At 37.4% G+C, this 26,494-nt stretch overlaps 1 protein-coding gene across 1 annotated transcript in view; it reads left to right on the top strand.

The window, feature by feature from the left end:
* The first annotated feature begins 4,382 nt into the window (after window positions 1-4,382).
* CYP2C8 (cytochrome P450 family 2 subfamily C member 8) overlaps window positions 4,383-26,494 on the top strand; it is a 34,061-nt gene continuing 11,949 nt past the window's right edge. Inside the window, exons 1-5 of the mRNA XM_007963635.3 lie at window positions 4,383-4,550; window positions 5,774-5,936; window positions 6,109-6,258; window positions 8,497-8,657; window positions 9,816-9,992. Of these exons, the coding sequence (XP_007961826.3) occupies window positions 4,383-4,550; window positions 5,774-5,936; window positions 6,109-6,258; window positions 8,497-8,657; window positions 9,816-9,992 (819 nt within the window). The remainder of the gene's footprint in view (window positions 4,551-5,773; window positions 5,937-6,108; window positions 6,259-8,496; window positions 8,658-9,815; window positions 9,993-26,494) is intronic.

Below are 26,494 nucleotides of genomic sequence, written 5' to 3'. Positions count from 1 at the left end.
ACATCCTATTCAATAAATGGTGCTGGGAAAATTAGCTTGCCATAAACAGAATGAAATTGGGCTCCTAATTCTCACTGCATATCAAAATTAACATAAGATGGATAAAAGACAAATGTGAGACCTAAAATCATAAAATTCATAGAAGAAAACCTAGGAAAAATTCTGACATTGGCCTAGGCAAATAATTCATAACTAAGACCTCTAAAAAAAATGCAACAATAGTCTGTGACAATTGGAACTTTGCCCAATTTTTAATGGGGTTATTTGTTTTGTCTTATTGACTTCTTTGAGTTCCTTATAAATTCTGGATATTAGCTCTTTTCTGAATACATAGTTTGCAAATATTTTATCCTATTCTGTAGGTTGTCTGTTTACTCTGTTATTCATTTCTTTGCTGTGCAGAAGCTTTTTAGTTTAATTAAGTCCCACTTGTCTTAAGATGTTTTTGCAAAAATAAGAATCTAGATGTATATCTTACACTATTTACAAAAGTTAACTCCAAATTATTTATAGAACTAAATGTGAAACACAAAACTATAAAATTCTGAGAAGATAATATAGGAGAAAATATAGAAGACTTTGGCAATGGTTTTTCAAATACAACAACAAGTGCACAATCCATGAAAGAAACAATCAATTATCTGAACTTTGTTTAAACAACAAAGTTTTACTCTGTAAAAGACACTATCAAGGGAAGGAGAAGTCCATCTAAAAGAGGAATAATATTTCCAAAAGATACAAGAATATATCTTTATAAGAATAAAACACTGTCATCCAAAATACTCAAAGAACTCTTAAAGCTCAACAATAAAAAACTGGACACCCTTAATAGAAACATAGGAAAAAGATTTGAACAGACACCCCACCCAAGAAGATAAACAGATGTCAAATAAGCATGAAAACTGTTCAACATTACACATAATTAGGGACCTGCAAACGAAGACAACAATGACATACACCTTTACAATAAGAACATCTAAGGCATTGATAAAACCAAATGTCGGCAAGGATTTGAAGCAATGGGAACTATTAGTTATTGCTGGTATGAATGCAAAATGTTACAGACACTCTGGAAGAGAGTTTGGTGGCTTCTTACAAAACTAAAATATGCTTACCATATGATCCAGCAGTTTTGCTCCTTGATATTTGCCAGATGAATTGAAAACATATGTCCACATAAAACTTACACATGGGCATTTATAGCACCTTTATTCATTATTGCCAAAATTAGAAGCAACCAAGATATCCTTCACTAGATGAATAAACTGTGATACATCAATGCAAGGGAATATTATTATATTACTATTTGGTGGTAAGAAGAAACGAGCTTTCAAGCCATGAGAAGACATGGAAAAACCTTCTGCGTATTAGTAAGTGAAGGAAACCCGTCTGAAAAGGCTACATACTGTGTGATTCCAACTATATAACAATCTCTTACAGTAAAGGCAAAATTATGGCAACACTAAAGTGAACTATGGTTCGCTTGTTACCAAGGACTTGCAGGGAAGGGAGAGAATAGGCAGAGCACAGAGGATTTTTAGGACAGCAAATCCATATTGTATGATGCTACGATGATGGATATATGGCATTATACATCAGTCAAATTTATAGAATGTACAACACAAAGAGTAAACGCTATGTAAACTTTGAACTTTGGTTGATGATATGTCTTATTGTTGGTTCACTGACTGTAACTAATGAACCCTGCTGATTGGGGTTGTTGATTGTGGGAAAGACTATTTGTAGGTGCTGGGAAGGGGTTTGTGCGAACTGTTGCTGGGAGCCTAAAATTGCTATAAAAATAAATTCTATTAATTTAAAAAACCTCGCTCTAATTCACAACTCTAACCAAGCTGAGGTTGGTGTTAATCTGTGACTGTGGAGGGCTTAATTAATGCTAATACACTCTTGATCATTTGGACTCAGGTGGGAATTCTATGAGATGGGGTATTTCACTGAACCACCAAGCAGGAAAACTGGGATTCTAATACAAAATCTTTTACTGGTGTACTGATAATGCTCTAACTCACTGAGTCACCAATTGCTCATTCCTGACAAACAAAGCAAAATTAAATTAGTAGATCTCAGAGATCCTATCTGTCTTTAAATGATCTACATTGCTTTTATTCTATAATAAGAAAGGTCAAGGTAGGACCCTCAGCTCAAGAGAAGAAACAAGGAGCAGAGCAAGGACAACTGTCTCTCAAGGATAAAATTATTGCTCTAAAGAGAGAAAGTGAACTTATTTTATCCAAATAAACTAACTTATACCTATGTGAGTGAGGCAGTAAATTACTGCTTCCCTTTGCCCTGGATAAAGGGTTCACCAGGGCCTGGACTCACTCACCTTTTAAAGGTTATAAAACCAAACACGTCTGACCTACATTTTACTCAACTGGTGCTAGAATTATTAACTAAATAAATGTTTATTTTGAAAGTCACTGATTAGATTAATCCACAAGTGTTGAATTTTAGTAAATCTTGGTGCCCCAGTTTAACTGAATGTTTTGCTTAAAAGGAAGGCAGCAAGATGCAGGGGTTATGGTTTCCAGCCCCAGCTTGGTCACTTGCATTCTGTGTGCCCTTAGCTAAAGTACTGAATCTCCATGGTCTAACTTTCTCCTCTCTAAACTGGGAATAATTTTACAGGGGGCAAAGATAATTGAGGGAATAAAAAGAGATGTGATGAGTGTGAAAATTCTCTGTAAATTTGTCATAATGTCTGTAAACATAATCGATAAAACATTGTATAACTGGGTCTTAATATTTTCCTAATGAAAGAGCTGGAAATAACTGTACTAGTCAATTTAGAATAAAGGTAATCTTTTCAGAGCATGCCTTTGTACATACACTTTGTCATTAGTGATCTAGGAATGTTCATAAATCCAGTTAAATTCAGATCTTCATGACCATTGACTATCAGTTCCCATTCAGGTCTGCACATTGCAGTCGTTCTGTGCCCTGGGTCCATTCAATGATTTCCCTGTGTTCCATCTTCTATTGAATCCACAACTGTTGTTCTGTATATAATTTCTCTTCCTTGCTGTGTACGATTACATTCTATTATTTGTAACAATAACAGACCAAAAACAATAGAAGCAGCCCTGTCTGGAGGTGACTGGGAGGTGGAGAAGCCATAGATTGTCAAGCCCTCTGCCATAAATTATGTGAGGTTGGCCCTTTCCTTAATAGTGCTGAACAACTTTCACTTGTGAGGTGATGCAGAGGGCAGAACTCTAATTTTTATTTATTCTTTTGAGCATCTCTTGTCCTCTTATCCTTATAAACAAATAATGGACTTCTATTTAATGTGAAACCTGTTGCTTTCTAAACAGAGTCAAGGTGGTGTATTTTCAGAGTAACTAATGTCTGGGGTTTGTTTTGTTTTTCTAAAATTGTTCTTGAGCCAGCTCTGGTGCAAGTGGTAATGCACCCCAATGGGCATCAGAAGATCTCTGCTCAAATCCCGGTTTTACCAGTGATGAGCTGTGTGGCACTGACAGGTGTCCTGTTCTCCCAGAGTTTCTTTCCCCATTTGAAAAATAAAAAATGACAATCTCTACATTCCAGTCTCTTTTAATGATGAATATACATTTATATATATCTAACATAATATTTAATAATAATATAAATATGTATTTTTGTTATATAAGAATGTATTAACACTCCCTGCTAATTCAGTGTGTCTCTTTGACATGTAAACAATCACCTATTATTACAATAATGTAATAATAACATAAATATTATTATGTAATAATATAAATACATATTTAAGTATATCATTTATATACAATTCTCTCTATATATACATTTATTAACTAATACTTTGATATATGTGCAGTCATTCAACATGTATGAGTTATATTCAGTATTTCATGTTTAGCCAGTTGTATTTTAAGTGAACTATACTAAATATTTGAAAGGCTTTTGTTATCAAGGGTTAAGTCTTCTATTTTTTGATATAGCATTACAATGTACATTTTTTATACACGACATATAGAATACACTGATTTCCCTCAAAGTCATAAATTCCCAACTGGTCATTAATTTGAGAATATTGAATTTTGAGTATATTTGAACATAGAATCATTTACTTCTGTGTTTCTCCATCATCACAGCACATTGGAACAATCAGGAACTTTTAATTACCAATACCTGGACTCCAATCCAATATAATTAAACCAGAATCTCCTAGATGGGCACTGCAAAGAACATTTTAGCTCTATCCATGGGCCAAAGTTCACACAGAAAAAAAGTATAAATTGGACCTAGGTGATTGCTTACTTTACATGTCAAACAGACACACACTGAATTAGCAGGGAGTGTTATAAAAGCCGTGGAGTGCAAGCTCTCAGCTGTATTAATAAGAAGAGAAGTCTTCAATGGATCCTTTTGTGGTCCTGGTGCTCTGTCTCTCCTTTGTGCTTCTCTTTTCACTCTGGAGACAGAGCTCTGGGAGAAGGAACCTCCCTCCTGGCCCCACTCCATTTCCTATTATTGGAAATATGCTACAGATAGATGTTAAGGACATCTGCAAATCTTTCAGCAATGTAAGTATGCTTTATGTTCCTCCAGTCACTTGCAAAGGGTAAGTTATTTGACTGCTATTTTTAGACAAAATATATTCCTGGAAGCACTCTATTTTAATAGATCATTGTAAAGCAAAATACTCCCTCTGAACTTCTTTGATGTTTCTTTTGTCTAAGTCTGTCATTGTCAGAAATAGTAGAGTGAGTTGATGCATTTTGTGAATACAAAATCATTGGGGTCATTGTGTGATAGAATTATTTAATACAATGTCAAAAGTTTGAAGTGCTGTTTCCCTCTTTGTTTCAGAGTGTTTTGCTATGATTTTTGACTGAAGGTGAAGGGAAGTATGCGTGATTAGAAATTTCATCCAATAAGTCCTCTGCTGCAGTAGTCATGTGTTTTATTCAGAATCGTCATGAAAATTGAACTTCTCTGAAGATTCATTTAATGGCTGATATGACAGAAATATTTGTGGGTTCAGGACAAGCATATATGCATGAAAGAAAGAAGTAATCAGTCAGGGCCCAATTGGTGGTTAACATAATTCTTCTGGATTCTGAACAAAGTCACTGTCTGTGGCCAAGGTTGCTGGAGAATGGAAGAAATTCTTTTTTCAGGAGTTGCTGAATGTCCTGATTCTAACTTTGTGGTACTTCATCTTTCCGTATTGGTAATACCAGCAGTTACAAACTGGATTGGGCATCAGAATTGCCTAGGGTGACACTGAAAATACAGATTTCTAGGGTTGATCACAGGTCTGCTGAATCAGAATCCTCATGGTAAGAGCTTTACAGGTGACCCTGAAGTCCTTAACTGGGTATTGGCCTCAAGGTGGACATGGGGGAGTGATAAATTGTTCAAGCATCAGTTTAAATTAGCAGAGGTTCAAGTTGGGAACTTCTATATATTACCTGTGGGACTCTGAGAATGAATTTGGAATTCTCTGGCCTCAGTTTCTTCATTTTTAAAACAGGGCAAATGAATGTGCTCAATGTGTTGAAGTGAGGATGAACTGTGATTTGTGTACCAATTGCCTGGGTTACTGCATAGCATATCATAGGTCATCTATAAGTGGCAGCTATGACAATCACCATCACATTTATGTACAAAATTCAGAAATATCAAATCTATGTGTGGCAAATATAAACATTAAAAAATACAATGAAAATATCAGTCCGAATCATACGTAATATTTGGAGCAAATAGCGACTTATTTTGCTGCTATTTACATTTCCTTTCCCAGTTCTCAAAAGTCTATGGTCCTGTGTTCACCGTGTATCTTGGCATGAATCCTGTAGTGGTGTTGCATGGATATGAGGCAGTGAAGGAAGCCCTGATTGATAATGCAGAGGAGTTTTCTGGAAGAGGCATTTTGCCAATATCTGAAAGAATTACTAAAGGACTTGGTAGGTGTGCATATACCTGTGTCAGCTTTGGTAACTGGGGTGAGGAGGATGGAAAACAGAGCCCTAAAAAGCTTCTCAGCAGAGCTTAGCCTATCTGCCTGGCTGCCCAGTGTTGCAGCACTTTCTTCCTTGGCTATGAATTCTCCCAGTTTCTGCCCCCCTTTTTTGTTAGGAATCATTTCCAGCAATGGAAAGAGATGGAAGGAGACCCGTCGTTTCTCTCTCACAACCTTGCGGAATTTTGGGATGGGGAAGAGGAGCATTGAGGACCGTGTTCAAGAGGAAGCCCGCTGCCTTGTGGAGGAGTTGAGAAAAACCAAGGGTGGGTGACTCTACTCTGCATCACTGACCTTAACAGTTAGCTGTCTTCACTAATGACATCCTGGAAACATTTCAGGGGTGACCAGATCTTCATTGTGCATCCTGGTTGTCAGCCCTCAGGTGGTGGGGGGAGGTTTGAAGCACAGACAAGGGAGATATTGTGTACCTGTGCTTTACCTGTATAAATGTGTTAGTTCATAGGGTATAGGAATTAAAGGTCATTTAATCCTATTTTCTGCTCAATTTTTTTCCCTTGTTTTCAAATCAGAAATAATAAATAAAGGTCTTGAGTTCATTTTTCGAAAAGATTTAAAGAAGAAGGTTTCCCCCATAGCATAAATCTACATTACCTTCACCAGAACATTTCACCAGAGAACACTAGGAAAGTGGACATGGTGAAAATGACCTCATCACACCTTATGGAACATGAACCAAGTGACATGTGCTTTCATTTAATTAGAGTTTTTTCATATGGTCAGACTCACATGTCTGGGAATTCCTTCCAGGTCCATGCCTACAGCTCTGGCCAGTAATGACACTATGTATGGTTTCACTTTCTTAGGTATATCTCAGTACAGTTTTCATCAGTTGTTACTTCTCAGGAAACACAGTACTATTTGAAAACTGTCAGGATTAATTATTTCTTGTTAACCACTACTTACTGTAACAATTTATATATTTTGAGTAAATATAATCTACAGTATAACTCAGCAAAATACACAAATACTAATTTATAAATAATTTAACTAGATTTTAACTATTATGAAAAACTTTTTATCTTATCTTCCTTAAATGTAATTTGGCTATGTTTTCAGTTTTGTCATCTTTTTTCCACTGTATTGGATCTTGGCTTTGAAATTTGTGCAAATCATTTTTCTCCCACTGCCAATTTACTCACCTATGAAGTGCTTGTTAAAATCAATGTGATTATCAGCTGGGATATAAAATTACCTCTTTAAATTCACTCTCCCAAATGCAGTAAAAAAAAAAAAAAACCTGGATATTAGATTGTACCTGAGAATCTCTCTCACACACACACACACACACACACACACACACACACACACACTCACCAAGGCTTCCAAAATTACCTTTCACCCCCTTGGCTAAAACAACAGTTTTTCTGAAACTTTAGAGCCCTGTAATGTTTAAAGGAGTCTGGCATAGAAGCTGCTAACTCAGCAGGTTTCCTGTTGTTCAATGTTCCAACTTTATTCAGAACCCTTTCCTTTCATGTCACTCTTATTTAGTACCTATCGATGTGAATCTGGGCACCCTTTCCATTTATGTTCACTAATCACTTGGTTACAGCAATTTCATTTTAGAGATTCCTGCACCCAAAAAAAGCCTTTTTAATAATTTATTTACCTGTAAAATGACAGATTTGGCCTAACTTATGGTCAAATTTAAAAGTTTATTAAAACATACTTAACTTGATGACTATACTGAATAATATCCCAGAATCCACAAGAGTAGTTTTGCTCAAATGAATTAAATTTGGAAGATGATTGAAATGATAAACATTATTCCAAAGGAAGGACATTCATTTTTTACAAATTGAAAAAGAAATAAAAAGATTCCATTTATCAATTTATGTTTTGGTTAGCTTTACTGGGATTTAGATTTGAAATAAAAAGTTAACATTTTACTTATTTAGATAAATAAATCTGTTATACTTAATGCTCATTTATATTAGTTTTTCTTCTGTGCCATATGGATGTACCTGCTTTTCACATTTGTTCCCTCAGACACATGCATTCACCCACAATCTCGCTAACTTTAATTCCTGTTGGTTCAGCACATTATACTTTCAGCTATTCACTGTATGTAAGACATTTCTAGGTCCCCAAATTTTCTCTTCCTATCTGTGTGTTTTATTGTCCAGAGGCTTTGCAGACAGACATGATTCTGCTCTAAAAACTTGAATAATTAGGATTTTGAAAAAATCTTCTTTTTCCTTCCAAAATAAAAGATACCTTGGGTTAAAAGAGTTTAAATAAAGGCAGTGGATATGAATTATCACATGTGAAATGACATTGCTTAGCTAGACTGGAATGCTCAACTCATATTTAAGGTAAAAGTAATGTGTTTATTTCATGCATGCTGATTTTTTTTTGGACACATGGGGAATTTGTAAGATATTGTTTAAAATTTCTAAATTTCCTTTACGTCTTAACAAATGCAGATCTTTTAAATGTTTATTTTTTAATAATATTTTAAAACATTTTTAAATCTTTAGCCTCACCCTGTGATCCCACTTTCATCCTGGGCTGTGCTCCCTGCAATGTGATCTGCTCCGTTGTTTTCCAGAAACGATTTGATTATAAAGATGAGAATTTTCTCACCCTGATGAAAAGATTCACTGAAAACTTCAGGATTCTGACCTCCCCATGGATCCAGGTAAGGCCAAGATTTTATCTTCCTGGGAAACCATTTATGATATTTTTTCTGGTAAGTCCAAAGTTCTATATGAAGGGCATGTTTGAATCCCACAGTCCTGCTCATAAATTTATGAAGTGAATATCTGGGAAAGATGACCAAGCCTTTTATTTTACACACAGAAAATGAATGCCCATATACAGGGGTGGTTTTCAAGTCCAATGGCTTCCTGACCAGTGGTTTATCCACTAAATCCCAAAGCCTGTTTCAATAAAGTGCTTTGGTGACAGCCCATAAACATGTCCATATCACTCCACGGACATCCATCCGGGCCCTTTCTGAAGGTTTCCATTACTCAGTAGGCTTATCCTCCAATCAACGCTTACTGACCTCTTCCTCACATTACTTGGCAGAAATATTCTAATTTAGGGAAAGACTATCTCCATCAAGGAGGGAGAATATTTGTGACCATAGAAGGTGCCAGGAAACACTGAGTAGGGCAGGTGTGTTTGATGCTGTAGCTGAGATCCTGGCTGATGAGGCAGCTAGGTTAGGAATGACAAAAATGGTTGGTTTCCTGGTGTATGAATCATAAACAAACATCCAAATTTTACCCTGTGCTGAGTTCGCATGCCCTACACTCTGCCTAAATAATAATTGTGTGATCTTAGAGAAATCACTTAACTGCTCAGGTGCACAGCTGGGTTTTAAGGTATCTTCGAGGTGCTCGCACTTCTAAAACACTGATTCCATTTTTGAAGCTACTTGACAGAAATAAAAACAGTGGGTTCTAACTTTGTGCTCTCTATCAGGTTGCCCAAACCCCCTTAACCTCTAGCGTCATCAACTAAATATAAATCATAGTAATTCATGCCATCTTATATTTCAAGGTTGTAGGGAAGACTTGGTTTAGAAATGAGAAATTGATATTAACATGTTTTTATACAATAAAATGATGTATGAGTGAAGAAAATAATTATCATCTTTGATTTCCTGTTCAAAATTTTCTCCCTCCAATCTTTAGGTACAGAAAATTGCTATACATGCACAATAAAAATGTCCCCATCAAAATGGACATGATATTTTATTCATATTTATAGTTATAATTTCAATCAGGGCTTGGTGTAAGACACATATGTCTTATGACATGTTTATATTTAATATTCTTTTCTCTTTTAGGTCTGCAATAATTTCCCTCTACTCATTGATTGTTTCCCAGGAACTCACAACAAATTGCTTAAAAATGTTGCTCTTACAAAAAGTTACATTAGGGAGAAAGTAAAAGAACACCAAGCAACACTGGACATTAACAATCCTCGGGACTTTATCGATTGCTTCCTGATCAAAATGGAGAAGGTAAGATACTAGCAACAGATCAGTATTTTGATTTCTTGTCCATTTTGTGATTCATCGAATCCTTCTGTAATTTACTAAGGATGTTTAAATGATCAGGCCAGTAATGTTTGACAAGCACCTTAATTACATATTGTATTTATGGGCCTGTACTAAACATCATGGAAAATATAAAATTGTCCAATAGCTAGAATGCATAGACTCTCTTCTTGAAATAAAAGTAATCTATGTGAGTAGAATAATATAGACACTGCAGTCAAATGGAAACAATTACAAATAAGTAGAAAATATAAAATATCCTACCATAAACTGAAGATGGATATCAATATTGCACACAGATTATGTGACAATGGAAAAGAATGGCTTATCATAAATGGGCTTGCTGCATGCCCTGCATATTGAAATAGCCCTTAAAATATTTGCAGTGTGGATCAGAAGAAAGGTTTCAGATGGACTGAGTAGACTGTGGAGAGGTGTGTGATGGGAAAGAGTTGGTGGATGGAAGAGAGGTTTAATTTGGTGTAACCTAAAATGAATTTGCACAAAGGAGTTGGAGGTTGATGTTTATCGGGTAACCTGTGAGTGTGAATCCTGTTTTCTTTGCACTATTTATTGAATTGTCTTGACGACCTCATTATAAACCAGTTAAATATAAATGTGAGGATTTGTTTGTGGGCTCTCAATTCTACTCCATTGATCTGTCTGTCCTTATGACAGTAGTACCTCATTTTGAAGTCTTAATTACTGTAACTTTGTATCAAATTTTCAAATCAAAAAGTGTGGGTCCTCAAGCTTTTTTCAAGACTATCTGGGCTTTTGTTGGGTTCATTCAGTCTCAACATAAATTTAAGAATAAACTTGTCAATTTCTGCAAACAAGCCCATAGGGATTTTAACAGATTGCATTAAATCTATAGATTAATTCAAAAAATTATGACATTTAAAATATTGAGATGAAATTCATGTACCATTATCACCCAATTTAAAGTGTACACTTCAATGGTATTATTTCAATTACAATATTGTGCAACTGAAGTAAGAGGCGGGAATCAACTCCAGAAGTGGGACTTGGACATGGGACCAGATTGATGGCTAGCTAAAACAGGGCCAGGACGAAAGCAGCTTTCAATCAGTCCCACCCACCAGTGTACTGTGTCAATTTACTATTCCCATGGCAACACCCAGGAGTTACCTCCCCTTTCCATGGCACCCAGTGACCCAAAAGATAAGACCCCTTCCCTTCACAAACTGTCCATTAATATGCATGCAATTAAAAGTGGGTATAAAAATGACTGCAAAACTGCCCTGAGTTCCTACTCTCTGTCTATACCATAGCCCTGCTCTGCAGTAGCTCTCACAGAGCTGTTCCACTGCCTGTTCAACAAAGCTGTTTTCTTTTACCTCTGAGCTACCTTTGAATTCTTTTCTGGGCAAAGCCAAGAACCATCCCAGACTAAGCTCCACATTGGGACTCGCCTACCCTACATCACAACTACCGTCTCTCTCTACTTTCAAAACTTTTTATCACTCCACAGAAACATACTCTATCATTAAATAGTTATACCTCATTCCCCACTCCATCATGTAGTAAACATTAATCAACTATCTTTATGGATTTTCCTATAATGAATATAGCATTTAAAAGGACCCATGGCCTATGTGACCTTTTTCCTGGCTTCTTTCACTTAGCATAATGATATGGAGGATCAACTAAGTTTCAGCATGTGATAGTACTTTGTTGTTTTTTGTGGTTGAATAATATTCCATTTTCATGTACATATACAACAATTTGCTTGTCATTCATCTGTTGATGATCATTTGTGTTATATAAATGATCTTTTGGCTCTTATAAATAATGTTGCTGTGAACATTTGTACACAAGTTTCTTCATGAACATATTTTCATTTTTCCAGGGTATAGTCCTAGGAGTGTTATTTCTGGGTCATATGGTGATTTTATGTTTAATTTTTTGAGAAACAACTAAACATTTCTATAGTAAATGCACCATTTTAAAATCCCACTATCAATGTTTGAGGGTTCCTCTTTTCCATATTGTAGCTAATATTTGTAATTTTCTGTTTTTTGTGTCAGCTCAAACTGGTATTTCATTGTGGTTTTGACATGACCAATGATATTAATCAGCTTTTCACCATTTTTACAAGATCTTTGGAGAAATGTTATTCAAGGCCCTTGCTTTTTTTTTTTTTTTTTTTTTTGAGACCAGGCCTCTCTGTGTTGCTCAGGTTGGAGTACAGTGCTGTCATCTTGGCTCACTGCAACCTCTGATTCTTGGGCTCAAGTGATACTCCTACCTCAGCCTCCCAAGTAGCTAGGAGCACAGGCACAAACCTCAACACCCAGCTAATTTTTGTATTTTTTTTGTACAAACATGGTTTCACCATGTTTCCCAGGCTGGTCTCAAACTCCTGAACTCAAGCAATACACCCACCTCAGCCCTCCCAAAGCACTGGGATTGCAGTTGTGAGTCACCACTCCTGGCCCTTTGCTCATTTCTATATTGGGTTGCTTGTCATTTGTTGTTCAACTGTAGGTAATTGTTTATGGATTCTGGGCATTAAATGCTTACTAAATATGTATGAAATACAAATATTTTCTCCCATTCTATAGGTTGTCATTTCACATTCTTAATTTTGTCCTTTGATGAACAAACATTTTAAATTTGGTGAAACCCAGTTTATCTCTCTTATTTTAGTTGCTTTGGTGTCAAATCTATGCATCCACTTCCAATTCTGAAGGCATTAAGATTTAACCCGATGTTTTATTCTAAGAATTTTATAGTTTCAGTTCACATTTGAGTTTTTCATTCACTTTCAGTTATATTTTGCATAAGAGTGAGATAGGGGTTCAACTTCATTCTTTTGTATGTGGTTACCCAGTTGTCCCAGCACTGATTGTTGAAGAAACTCTTCCTTTGTTTATTTATTTTTTTGAAACTCTTCCTTTAGATTGAATGATCTTGGCACATTTGTTGAAAATGAACTGGGCATAGATGATTAGGTTTACATTTGGATTTCAATTTATTCCATTGGTCTTTATTTCTTTCCTTTTGCCAGTACCATGCTGTTTTGACTACTATAGTTTTGTTTTGAAGTTTGGAAATTTGGAAATTGAGTCCTCTCCCTATAGTTGCATATAAATTCAGGATTGGCTTTTCCATTTTTTCACAAATAAAAATTTTAAAAAGGACATTGGAATTGTGACAATGATTACATTCAATCTTTAGATTACTTTTGGAAGCATTGCCATCTTAACAATTTTAAGTCTTTCAATCCTTTAACATGATATGATTTGCCATTTATTTAGGTCCTCCTTATTTTTCTAAGCAACATTTGATAGTTTTCCGTCTTTTATCTTCTTGATTATAGATTCTCAGGGCTTTTGGCCCTTTTGATGCTATTGCGAATGTAATTATTTCCTTGATTTTATTTTCATGTCGCTCATTGCTGATGTAAACAGACACAGCTGATATCTGGACCAATCTTACACCCTAAAATTAAGCTGAAAACATTTGTCAGTTCTCGTTGTGTTTTGTCAGTTGTATGAACTTTTCTTTATATAGAATTGTGTTATTTTAAAATAGAAGCAGTTTTACATCTTCCTTTGTTACCTAAATGCCTTTTATTTCTCTTTCCTGTCTAATTGTTTTGGCTAGGACATTAAGTGCTATGCTGAATAGCAGTAGCAAAATTGGATATACTTGGATCTTTTCCCCCTGATTTTGGGGCATAAGTTTTTAGATTTTCACAATTGGACATAAAATACCTTTGCAATTTTTATAAATACATTTTATTATAAGGAATTTCCCTTCTATTCATATTTTTGAGTGATTTTATCAGGAAGAGAATTGAATTTTGTCTTATGCTTTCTCAGCTTCTATTGAGAGGGTCATTTTGTTAGATTTTTCCTTTCTAATAAGGTGTATTACATTGATTGATTTTCTTATTGAAGCACTCTTGCACTCCTCATATAGATCCCATTTAGTTATGACATATAATCCTTAATTTTTAAATTATACTTCAAGTTCTAGGGTACATGTGCACAATGTGCAGGTTTGTTGCATATGTATACATGTGCCATGTTGGTGTGCTGCACCCATTTACTTGTCATTTACACTAGGTATATCTCCTAATGCTATCCCTCCCTCCTTCCCTCCCTCCTCCCCACAATAGGACCTGGTTTGTGATGTTCCCCTTCCTGTGTCCAAGTGATCTCATCGTTCAATTCCCACCTATGAGTGAGAACATGTGGTGTTTGGTTTTCTGTTCTTGCGATAGTTTGCTGAGACTGATGGTTTCCACCTGCATCCATGTCCCTACAAAGGACACAAACTCATCCTTTTTTATGGCTGCATAGTATTCCATGGTGTATATGTGCCACATTTTCTTAATCCGGTCTGTCACCGATGGACATTTGGGTTGATTCCAAGTCTTTGCTATTGTGAATAGTGTCGCAATAAACATACGTTTATTATGTGCATGTGTCTTTATAGCAGCATGATTTACAATCCTTTGGGTATATATGCAGTAATGGGATGGCTGGGTCAAATGGTATTTTTGGTTCTAGATCCTTGAGGAATCGCCACACTGTTTTCCACAATGGTCGAACTAGTTTACAGTCCCACCAACAGTGTAAAAGTGTTCCTATTTCTCCACATCCTCTCCAGCACCTGTTGTTTCCTGACTTTTTAATGATTGCCATTCTAACTGGTGTGAGATGGTATCTCATTGTGGTTTTGATTTGCATTTCTCTGATGGCGAGTGACGATGAGCATTTTTTCATGTGTCTGTTGGCTGTATGAATGTATGCATAATCCTTAATTTAAAAAAAATCCATAATATACAACTCGTCATATTATTTCTCTTTGTTGTCTAATTGTTTTGGCTAGGACCTTAAGAATGATGCCAAATAGCAGTAGTAAAAGTAGATATACTTGGGTTTTTTACCCCCTGATTTTAGGGTATAAGCTTTTAGATTTTCACAATTTGATGTAAAATATCTTTGGAATTTTTATAAATACATTTTATTATTATAAGGAATTTTCCCTTCTAGTCATATTTTTCAGTGATTTTTTAAGTTATACTTTAGGTTCTGGGATACATGTGCAGCATGTGCAGCTTTGTTACATAGGTATACATGTGCCATGGTGGTTTGCTGCACCCATCAACCCGTCATCTAGGTTTTAAGCTCCACATGAATTAGGTATTTGTTCCATTGCTCTTCCTCCCCTTGCTCTCCACCCCGACAGGCCCTGGTGTGTGATGTTTCCCTCCCTGTGTCCATGTGTTCTCATTGTTCAACTCCCACTTTTGAGTGAGAATATGCAATGTTTGGTTTTCTGTTTCTGTGTTAGTTTGCTAAGAATGATGGTTTCCAGCTTCATCCATGTCCCTGAAAAGGACATGGATTCATATTCTTTATGGCTGCATAGTATTCCATGGTGTATATATGCCATATTTTCTTTATCTAGTCTATCATTGATGGACATTTGGGTTGGTTCCAAGTCTTTGCTATTGTAAATAGTGCTGCAGTAAACATACATGTACATGTGTCTTTATAGTAGAATGATTTATAATCCTTTAAGTATATACCCAGTAATGGGATTGTTGGCTCAAATGGTATTTCTGCTTTTAGATCCTTGAGGAATCACCACACTGTCTTCCACAATGATTGAACTAATTTACACTCCCACCAACAGTGTAAAAGTGTTCCTATTTCTCTGCATCCTCCCCAGCATCCGTTGTTTCCTGACTTTTTAATGATTGCCATTCTAACTGGTGTGAGATAGTATCTCATTGTTAATATTACGTGTGGATATTGTAAATAGGATTACTTTTTAAAATTATTTTTAAAATTATTCACTGTAGGCATATAGAAATACTACCAATTTTTGTATGTTATTTTGTGTCTTCCAACTTTACTGAATTTGTTTATTATTTCTCGTAGATTTTAGTGGAGTCTTTAGGTTTTTTAAAATATAAGATTATATTATCTGCAAATGAGGATAATTGGACTTCTTTCATTCTAATTGGGATCTCCTTCATACCTTTCTCAGATTGCTCTAGCTAGGTATTCCAGTACAATGTTGAATAACAGTGGTGAAAGTAAGTATCCTTGTTGTTTTCCAGAGCTTAGAGGAAAGGCTTTCAGTTTTTTCCTCATTTAGTATGTTACTAGCTGTGGGTCTTTTGTAGATGGCTTTTATTATGGTGAGGTATATTCCTTCTATACCTTGTTTTTTTAGGGCTTTTACCATGAAGGGATGTTGAGTTTTATCAAATAATTTTTCAGTATCAGTTGAAATCACCACATGCTTTTGTTCTTTATTCTGTTGATAGGATGTACCACACCTATTAATTGGCATATGTTAAAGCACCCTTGTATACAGTGATAAATCCCATTTGGTTGTGATGAGTGAGTTCTTTAATGTATTCATTAGTTTGGTTTGCAGCTATTTTCTTGAGGATTTTTGCATCAATATTCCTCAGAGACATTGGCCTATACCTTTTTTTTTTTTTTTTTTTTTTAACATGTCTTTGGTTTTTGTTATCAGAGTAATACTGGCCTTATAGAATTAGTTTGGAAGTATTCCCTCCTTCACTATTTTGTGAAATAGTCTGAGTAGGACTGGCATTAGTTCTTCTTTAAATGTTTGCTAGAATTCATCATTGAAGTCATTGAGTCTTGAGCTTTTCTCTACTAGGATGCTTTCTCTTGAGTTCAATCTGATTACTTGTTATAATTTTGTTCAGGTTTTGGATTTCTTCATGGTTCAATTTCAGTAGGTTGTATGTATCTAGGAATTTGTTCATTATTTCTAAGTTTTCTAATTTATTGGTATATAGTTGCTCATGGTAGCCACCAATGATCCTTTGAATACCTGTGATATCAGTTGAAATGTCTTCTTTTTCATCACTGACTTATTTGGATCATCTCACATTATTCCTCAGTCTGGCTAAAGGTTTGTCAGCTTTCTTTAATGCTTCTAAAGAACAACTTTTTGCTTTATTAATATTTTGTATTGTTTTCTTTATTTCAATTTCATTTATTTCTGCTCTGAGCTTTATTATTTCTTCTACTAATTTCGGATTTGGTTTGCTCCAGCTTTCGTAGTTTCTTAAGGTATATTGTTTTCACTCTTCCCTTTCCTTTCCAAGGGCAGTTGTTTATTTGATGTTTTTCTTCTATTTTGATAGTTGACACTTACAGTTATTAACTTTATTATTAGTACCACTTTTGCTGAATCCCATAGGTTTTGGTATGCTGTGTTTTCTCATCATTTGTTTCGAGAAATTTTTCAATTTTCTTCTTAATTTCTTCATTCTCCCACTGTTCATTCAGGAGCATATTGTTTAATTTTCATGTATTTAAACTTATACAAAATTGATTCAAGATGGATTAAAGACTTAAATGTAAGGTCCAAAACTATAAAAACCCTAGCAGAAAATCTAGGCAATACAATTCAGGACATCTTTGGGAGTTTTATTATTAAATGCCTGGAAGTAGTCTTCGTTGGGTTTAATCTGCTTGGTGTTCTATCAGCTTCTTGTACTTAGATGGTGATACCTTTCCCTAGTTTTGGAAAGTTCTCTGTTGTTTCCCCTTAAATACATTTTCTACTCCTTTCTGTTTCTCTACCTTCTCTTTAAGGCCAATAACTCTTAGATTTGCATTTTGAGGCTATTTTCTAGATCCTGTAGGTGTGCTTCATTGTTTTTTATTCTTTTCTCTTTTGTCTCTTCTAGCTGTATTTTCAAATAGTTTCTGTTAAAGCTCACCAATTCTTTCTTCTGCTGGATCAATTCTACTATTCTATGATTCTGCTAAAGACTAATACATTCTTTAGTATGCCAATTGCATGTTTCAGCTCCACAATCTCTGCTTGACTCGTAAATTATTTCAGTCTCTTTGTTACGTTTACCTGATAGAATTGTGAATTTCTTCTCTGTGTTATTTTGAATATCTTTAGGTTTCCTCAAAACAACTATCTTATATTCTCTGGCTAAAAGATCACATATCTCTGTTTCTCCCGGATTGGTCCCTGGTGCCTTATTTAATGAATGTGGTGAGGTCATGCTTTCCTGGATTTTCTTTATACTTGTAGATGTTCATCTGGGGCTGGGCATTCTAGAGTTAGGTATTTTTTTCATCTTTGTAGTCTGGAATTTTTTTTGTACCCATCCTTCTTGGTAGGCTTTCCAGATATTAAAAAGGACTTAACCTATTTTCAATTTGCCCCTAGAATACTGCACTGGCAGTGAACTGCACTTTTTTTAATAAATGGGAAATGAGTTAAGTGTTGTGATCTAAGCTGTATCTGCTTCAGGGGCACTCCAAGCCCAATAATGCAGTGGTTCTTGAAGACTTGTAGAGATACTGCCCTGATGGTCTTGGACAGGATCCAAGAAGATTCTCTGGATTACCAGACAGAAACTCTTGTTCTCTTCCCTTAGCTTCTCCCAAATAAACAAAGTCTCTCTCTCTCTTCTGAGCCAACTGAAACTGGGGATAGAAAGACACAAGCACTCATGTATCCGCCACCACTGTGACTGCACTGGGTCAGACTTAAAACCAGCAGAGCACTGGGCCTTGCCCAAAGCCTGCTGCAACCACTCCCTGGCTACTGCCTATGTTTCCAAGCATCTGGGGCTCTACAATCAGCTGGTGGTGAATCCAGCCAGGCCTGTGTCCTTCCCTTCAGTGCAGCAAATTCCTCCAGTACCCAGGCATGTCCAGAGGTACCACCTAGAAACCAGGGACAAGAGTCAAAAACTTTAGAAATCTATTTGGTGTTATGTTGTACTGCAGCTGATCTGGCGCTTAAACCACAAAATGCAGTCCTTTTCACTCTTCCCTTTCCTTTCCAAGGGCAGTGGAGTCTTACCCCTTGAGCAGTGCTATCAAAGGCCCATTCAGAATACTAGACCCTGCACAAGAGCCAAGTCCTGGTTTTGGAGACTCCAGGAGTGCACTTGGTGCTCTACCCACCTGTGATCAAGCTGGTACCTAGTTGCAATTCAAAGTCGCCTTTATATTTTACTCTGATTTCTCAAGTAGAAGGAGTCTTTCCTGATGGCCAGCTAGCTGGGAATGTGTTGAGTCTTACCTAAGCCAGCAAGTCTCAGAGTCTTACCCAAAGTCCTCAACATAGTACCCGGGTATTGCTGCTAGCTATTCCAGCCCCCACTCCTCAAGCAGAAGAAAGGAGTTTCTTTTGGAAGTGAAAACTGTGCAGCTTGGGATTAGGAGAGGGAGGATGCCAGCACCCCCTTACTCATTTTCAGCTGGTGTTTCAGTAAGTTGCACCTCCCACCCCCGGTCTACTGTCTCTGGGCCCAGTTCAGCACTAGGACTCACATAAAAGTTACAATCCTTGTAGCCAAGTCTGTCTTTCAAGTTTATTTACAGTCCCAGAGCCCTATAGTCCACAGTGATGAGGCTTGTAGAAACTTGGTTCCAACCACTGGTATCAGAGATTCACTTCAGGCCAGGGCTGGTTTAAATGCTCCCTCTCTGAGTGGGCATCAGCTGAATTTGGGCCTGTTTTCCCTTCTGCCATAACAGAACATCACTAATTTTATGCTCTATAATTACTGTGTTCTCCCTCCCTCAGTACTCAGCAATACTCTCTGAACCATGCCACTGCTGCCAGGGGAAGAGAGGATGTCAGTAATTCAATACTATTTTTTCTATCTCTTCAGTTCCTCTTTCAGTGATATACATTTAAATCTAGGTACTGTGCATGCTCATCTGATTTTGGTTCTTAAGAAGGTACACTTTGTGTAGATAGCTGTTAAGTTGATGTCCTTGCATGGGGAATAATCAGTGAAGCATTCTATTCTGTTATCTTGCTCCACTCTCTCATTTGTATAACTTCCTTTGAGAAATTTCTGTTCATGTTGTTTGTCCACTTTTTAATGGGATTATTTGGATTTTTTTTTCTTGCTGTTTGAGTTTCCTGTAGATTCTGGAAAATAGTCCTTTGTTGAAGGTATATTTTGCAAATATTTTCTCTCATTCTGTAGGTTGTTTGTTTACTCTGCTTGTCATTTCTTTTACTGTGCAGAAGCTCTTTAGTTTAATTAGGTCCCATTGTCAATTAGTTTTGTTGAAATTGCTTTTTAAACACTGAGTCATAAATCCTTAGCCTACACCAATGCTCAGAAGAGTTTTTTTCTAGGTTTTTGTCTAGAATTTTTATGATTTCAAGTCTCATATTTAAGTCTTTAGTCCATCTTGAGTTAATTTTTGTATATGGTGAGATATAGGAATCATATTTCATTCTTCTACATGTTCCCCTGGGTAATATAAGCCAAGCACAAATCCCACAGCTACTAGTGTATGTGGCTCTCTCCTGCAAGAACCACCTTCTAGCTGGAAGCCAATAGGCACAGCCTATTACAACATCTGCTGGCAAAATAACACAACATTTGGGAAGGAGAAAACTTTTGTCTTATCTCAGCTAACACCATACCCCCATCACCCCAGCTAATCAGAATGTCTTCAGTGTGTTCACAAACCCAGTACATTGCTAGTACAGCTGGCATTTGAGAAAATCACTAAGCGTATTTATAACCGAGTAAATCTTACAGAGTCTATGTCACTCTCTTGCCACCCCCATCAGAGGTGGTGCTTGCACCTGCTCCTGGGAGACCAAGCACAGTTAGGCCCAGTTAAGCCCCACTCAACATTGCCCTCCTTTGTAGCAAAGAGTGGAACCCAAGCACTGTATATCTCTCAGACCTTTCCACAGCCTGAAGCATCAGAGATTTCCAGTTGGCTGATAAAGATGTCAATCATCAGTTATTCTCAGAAGGAAGAGCCTATATTACAGGTGAATAATCATAGGCCAAATGGACTGTTAAAGAGAGAGCAATGGAGCTTATTGGTCAATTCATAAGAAGAATCTACAACTCACAAACACGCACACATACACACATGCACACACACACACAAATAAAGTAAAAAGAAGCTGGCAGAGGTGAAACCCTGAGAGACTTAGTAATCCATGGAAAGGGCAGGTAGGAGTGTTCTCAGCCTCCCTACCCAATTTGGCAGTCTGCTGGGATCTGAAGTCAAGGTGACCTTCTTTGCCTTCACGAGCACAAGTACTGGAGTGGGCTGTGGTTTTGAGACTTCTCGAGGACATTACCTTGTTCACACAAGTTCCCTTTCCTTTTCCCTTGGATCTGAGCTCTTTTCAACTATTTTGGTAGAATTCACTAGCGAAGTAATCTTGAATTGGAACTTCTTTTTTGTGGGGAGGGTGGGGTGGAGTTCTTGATTACTAATTCAAATACTTTACTCATTGTAGGTGTATTCACACTTTCAATTTATGAGAATTTTATTCAATTAGTCCCTTAGCCTTGGCATTTGCATTACCCCTACTCCTCTTTATCCAATATAGGCAGTTAATGCCTCACATTTTTGTATTAATAATTGCCATTTCTCTTCACTTTGTATTTTTCTATTTATTCCTGAACTTATTCATTAGAATAAGTTGCCTGTTGCCTCCCATCTGGATTACAATTTTGTTAGACCTGTCTTGTCTTTGTGAACTCATTATCTTTCACTATATTTCATTCTTGGTTTTGTTGACATATTTGTTTCACACATTTCAGCTTTGTAACGAATATGTAGGTGATACTGAGTCTTTGTAAATTTTTGACAGAAGAAAATTGCAAACTCTTGATTCAAGAGTGTAACACTTTTCATGATATGGCCCTAATTTACCTATATTTATACACTAAAATTGTGTTCATTTACAAATAATAAAAAAAATCATAAAAATGAATCTGTTAGGCTGTTCTTGAATTGCTACAAAGAAATATCTGAGGCCAGATTATTTATAAGAAAATGAGGCCCGGGGGGCGGAGCAAGATGGCCGAATAGGAACAGCTCCAGTCTCCAACTCCCAGTGCGAGCGACAGAGAAGACTGGTGATTTCTGCATTTTCAACTGAGGTACTGGGTTCATCTCACTGGGGAGTGCCAGACGATCGGTGCTGGTCAGCTGCTGCAGCCCGACCAGCGAGAGCTGAAGCAGGGCCAGGCATTGCCTCACCTGGGAAGCGCAAGGGGGAAGGGAATCCCTTTTCCTAGCCAGGGGAACTGAGACACACAACACCTGGAAAATTGGGTAACTCCCACCCCAATACTGCGCTTTAAGCAAACAGGCACACCAGATCATATCCCACACCTGGCCGGGAGGGTCCCACACCCACGGAGCCTCCCTCATTGCTAGCACAGCAGTCTGTGATCTACCGGCAAGGCAGCAGCGAGGCTGGGGGTTAAGTAGGTAAACAAAGCTGCTGGGAAGCTCAAACTGGGTGGAGCTCACAGCAGCTCAAGGAAACCTGCCTGTCTCCTGACTCCTGTCTCTGTAGACCCATCTCTGGGGACAGGGCACAGTAAACAATAACAAACGCAGCAGAAAGCTCTGCAGACACAAATGACTCTGTCTGACAGCATTGAAGAGAGCAGTGGATCTCCCAACACGGAGGCTGAGATCTGAGAAGGGACAGACTCCCTGCTCAAGTGGGTCCCTGATTCCTGAGTAGCCTAACTGGGAGACATCCCCCACTAGGGGCAGTCTGACACCCCACACCTCACAGGGTGGAGTACACCCCTGAGAGGAAGCTTCAAAAGCAAGAATCAGACAGGTACACTCGCTGTTCAGAAATATTCTATCTTCTGCAGCCTCTGCTGCTGATACCCAGGCAAACAGGGTCTGGAGTGGACCTCAAGCAATCTCCAACAGACCTACAGCTGAGGGTCCTGACTGTTAGAAGGAAAACTATCAAACAGGAAGGACACCTACACCAAAACCCCATCAGTACATCACCATCATCAAAGACCAGAGGCAGATAAAACCACAAAGATGGGGAAAAAGCAGGGCAGAAAAGCTGGAAATTCAAAACATAAGAGCGCATCTCCCCCGGCAAAGGAGCGCAGCTCATCGCCAGCAACGGATCAAAGCTGGACGGAGAATGACTTTGACGACATGAGAGAAGAAGGCTTCAGTCCATCAAATTTCTCAGAGCTAAAGGAGGAATTACTTACCCAGCGCAAAGAAACTAAAAATCTTGAAAAAAAAGTGGAAGAATTGATGGCTAGAGTAATTAATGCAGAGAAGGTCATAAACGAAATGAAAGAGATGAAAACCATGACATGAGAAATACGTGACAAATGCACAAGCTTCAGTAACTGACTTGATCAACTGGAAGAAAGAATGTCAGCGATTGAGGATCAAATGAATGAAATGAAGCGAGAAGAGAAACCAAAAGAAAAAAGAAGAAAAAGAAATGAACAAAGCCTGCAAGAAGTATGGGATTATGTAAAAAGACCAAATCTACGTCTGATTGGGGTGCCTGAAAGTGAGGGGGAAAATGGAACCAAGTTGGAAAACACTCTTCAGGATATCATCCAAGAGAACTTCCCCAACCTAGTAGGGCAGGCCAACATTCAAATCCAGGAAATACAGAGAACGCCACAAAGATACTCCTCGAGAAGAGCAACTCCAAGACACATAATTGCCAGATTCACCAAAGTTGAAATGAAGGAAAAAATCTTAAGGGCAGCCAGAGAGAAAGGTCGGGTTACCCACAAAGGGAAGCCCATCAGACTAACAGCAGATCTCTCGGCAGAAACTCTTCAAGCCAGAAGAGAGTGGGGACCAATATTCAACATTTTTAAAGAAAAGAATTTTCAACCCAGAATTTCATATCCAGCCAAACTAAGTTTCATAAGTGAAGGAGAAATAAAATCCTTTACAGATAAGCAAATGCTTAGAGATTTTGTCACCAACAGGCCTGCCTTACAAGAGACCCTGAAGGAAGCACTAAACATGGAAAGGAACAACCGGTACCAGCCATTGCAAAAACATGCCAAAATGTAAAGACCATCAAGGCTAGGAAGAAACTGCATCAACTAACGAGCAAAATAACCAGTTAATATCATAATGGCAGGATCAAGTTCACACATAACAATCTTAACCTTAAATGTAAATGGACTAAATGCTCCAATTAAAAGACACAGACTGGCAAACTGGATAAAGAGTCAAGACCCATCAGTCTGCTGTATTCAGGAGACCCATCTCACACGCAGAGACATACATAGGCTCAAAATAAAGGGATGGAGGAAGATTTACCAAGCAAATGGAGAACACAAAAAAGCGGGGGTTGCAATACTAGTCTCTGATAAAACAGACTTTAAACCATCAAAGATCAAAAGAGACAAAGAAGGCCATTACATAATGGTAAAGGGATCAATTCAACAGGAAGAGCTAACTATCCTAAATATATATGCACCCAATACAGGAGCACCCAGATTCATAAAGCAAGTCCTTAGAGACTTACAAAGAGACTTAGACTCCCATACAATAATAATGGGAGACTTCAACACTCCACTGTCAACATTAGACAGATCAACGAGACAGAAAGTTAACAAGGATATCCAGGAATTGAACTCATCTCTGCAGCAAGCAGACCTAATAGACATCTATAGAACTCTCCACCCCAAATCAACAGAATATACATTTTTCTCAGCACCACATCGTACTTACTCCAAAATTGACCACGTAATTGAAAGTAAAGCACTCCTCAGCAAATGTACAAGAACAGAAATTATAACAAACTGTCTCTCAGACCACAGTGCAATCAAATGGAATCAAAGGGAATGGAAGCATTCCCTTTGAAAACTGGCACAAGGCATTCCCACAGTGCAATCAAAGGGAATGGAAGCATTCCCTTTGAAAACTGGCACAAGACAGGGATGCCCTCTCTCACCACTCCTATTCAACATAGTGTTGGAAGTTCTGGCTAGGGCAATCAGGCAAGAGAAAGAAATCAAGGGGATTCAGTTAGGAAAAGAAGAAGTCAAATTGTCCCTGTTTGCAGATGACATGATTGTATATCTAGAAAACCCCATTGTCTCTGCCCAAAATCTCCTTAAGCTGATAAGCAACTTCAGCAAAGTCTCAGGATACAAAATTAATGTGCAAAAATCACAAGCATTCTTATACACCAGTAACAGACAAACAGAGAGTCAAATCAGGAATGAACTTCCATTCACAATTGCTTCAAAGAGAATAAAATACCTAGGAATCCAACTTACAAGGGATGTAAAGGACCTCTTCAAGGAGAACTACAAACCACTGCTCAGTGAAATAAAAGAGGACACAAACAAATGGAAGAACATACCATGCTCATGGATAGGAAGAATCAATATCGTGAAAATGGCCATACTGCCCAAGGTAATTTATAGATTCAATGCCATCCCCATCAAGCTACCAATGAGCTTCTTCACAGAATTGGAAAAAACTGCTTTAAAGTTCATATGGAACCAAAAAAGAGCCCGCATCTCCAAGACAATCCTAAGTCAAAAGAACAAAGCTGGAGGCATCACGCTACCTGACTTCAAACTATACTACAAGGCTACAGTAACCAAAACAGCATGGTACTGGTACCAAAACAGAGATATAGACCAATGGAACAGAACAGAGTCCTCAGAAATAATACCACACATCTACAGCCATCTGATCTTTGACAAACCTGAGAGAAACAAGAAATGGGGAAAGGATTCCCTATTTAATAAATGGTGCTGGGAAAATTGGCTAGCCATAAGTAGAAAGCTGAAACTGGATCTTTTCCTTACTCCGTATACGAAAATTAATTCAAGATGGATTAGAGACTTAAATGTTAGACCTAATATCATAAAAATCCTAGAGGAAAACCTAGGTAGTACCATTCAGGACATAGGCATGGGCAAAGACTTCATGTCTAAAACACCAAAAGCAACAGCAGCAAAAGCAAAAATTGACAAATGAGATCTCATTAAACTAAAGAGCTTCTGCACAGCAAAAGAAACTACCATCAGAGTGAACAGGCAACCTACAGAATGGGAGAAAATTTTTGCAATCTACTCATCTGACAAAGGGCTAATATCTAGAGCCTACAAAGAACTCAAACAAATTTACAAGAAAAAAACAAACAACCCCATCAAAAAGTGGGCAAAGGATATGTACAGACATTTCTCAAAAGAAGACATTCATACAGCCAACAGACACATGAAAAAATGTTCATCATCACTGGCCATCAGAGAAATGCAAATCAAAACCACAATGAGATACCATCTCACACCAGTTAGAATGGTGATCATTCAAAAGTCAGGAAACAACAGGTGCTGGAGAGGATGTGGAGAAATAGGAACACTTTTACACTGTTGGTGGGATTGTAAACTAGTTCAACCATTATGGAAAACAGTATGGCGATTCCTCAAGGATCTAAAACTAGATGTACCATATGACCCAGCCACCCCATTACTGGGTATATACCCAAAGGATTATAAATTATGCTGCAATAAAGACACATGCACACGTATGTTTATTGCAGCACTATTCACAAGAGCAAAGACTTGGAATCAACCCAAGTGTCCATCAGTGACAGATTGGATTAAGAAAATGTGGCACATATACACCATGGAATACTAT

Source organism: Chlorocebus sabaeus, chromosome 9 (assembly GCF_047675955.1).
Source record: "Chlorocebus sabaeus isolate Y175 chromosome 9, mChlSab1.0.hap1, whole genome shotgun sequence".
Classification (NCBI taxonomy): Eukaryota; Metazoa; Chordata; class Mammalia; order Primates; family Cercopithecidae; genus Chlorocebus; species Chlorocebus sabaeus.
This window is presented reverse-complemented; position numbering and strand designations above follow the sequence as displayed.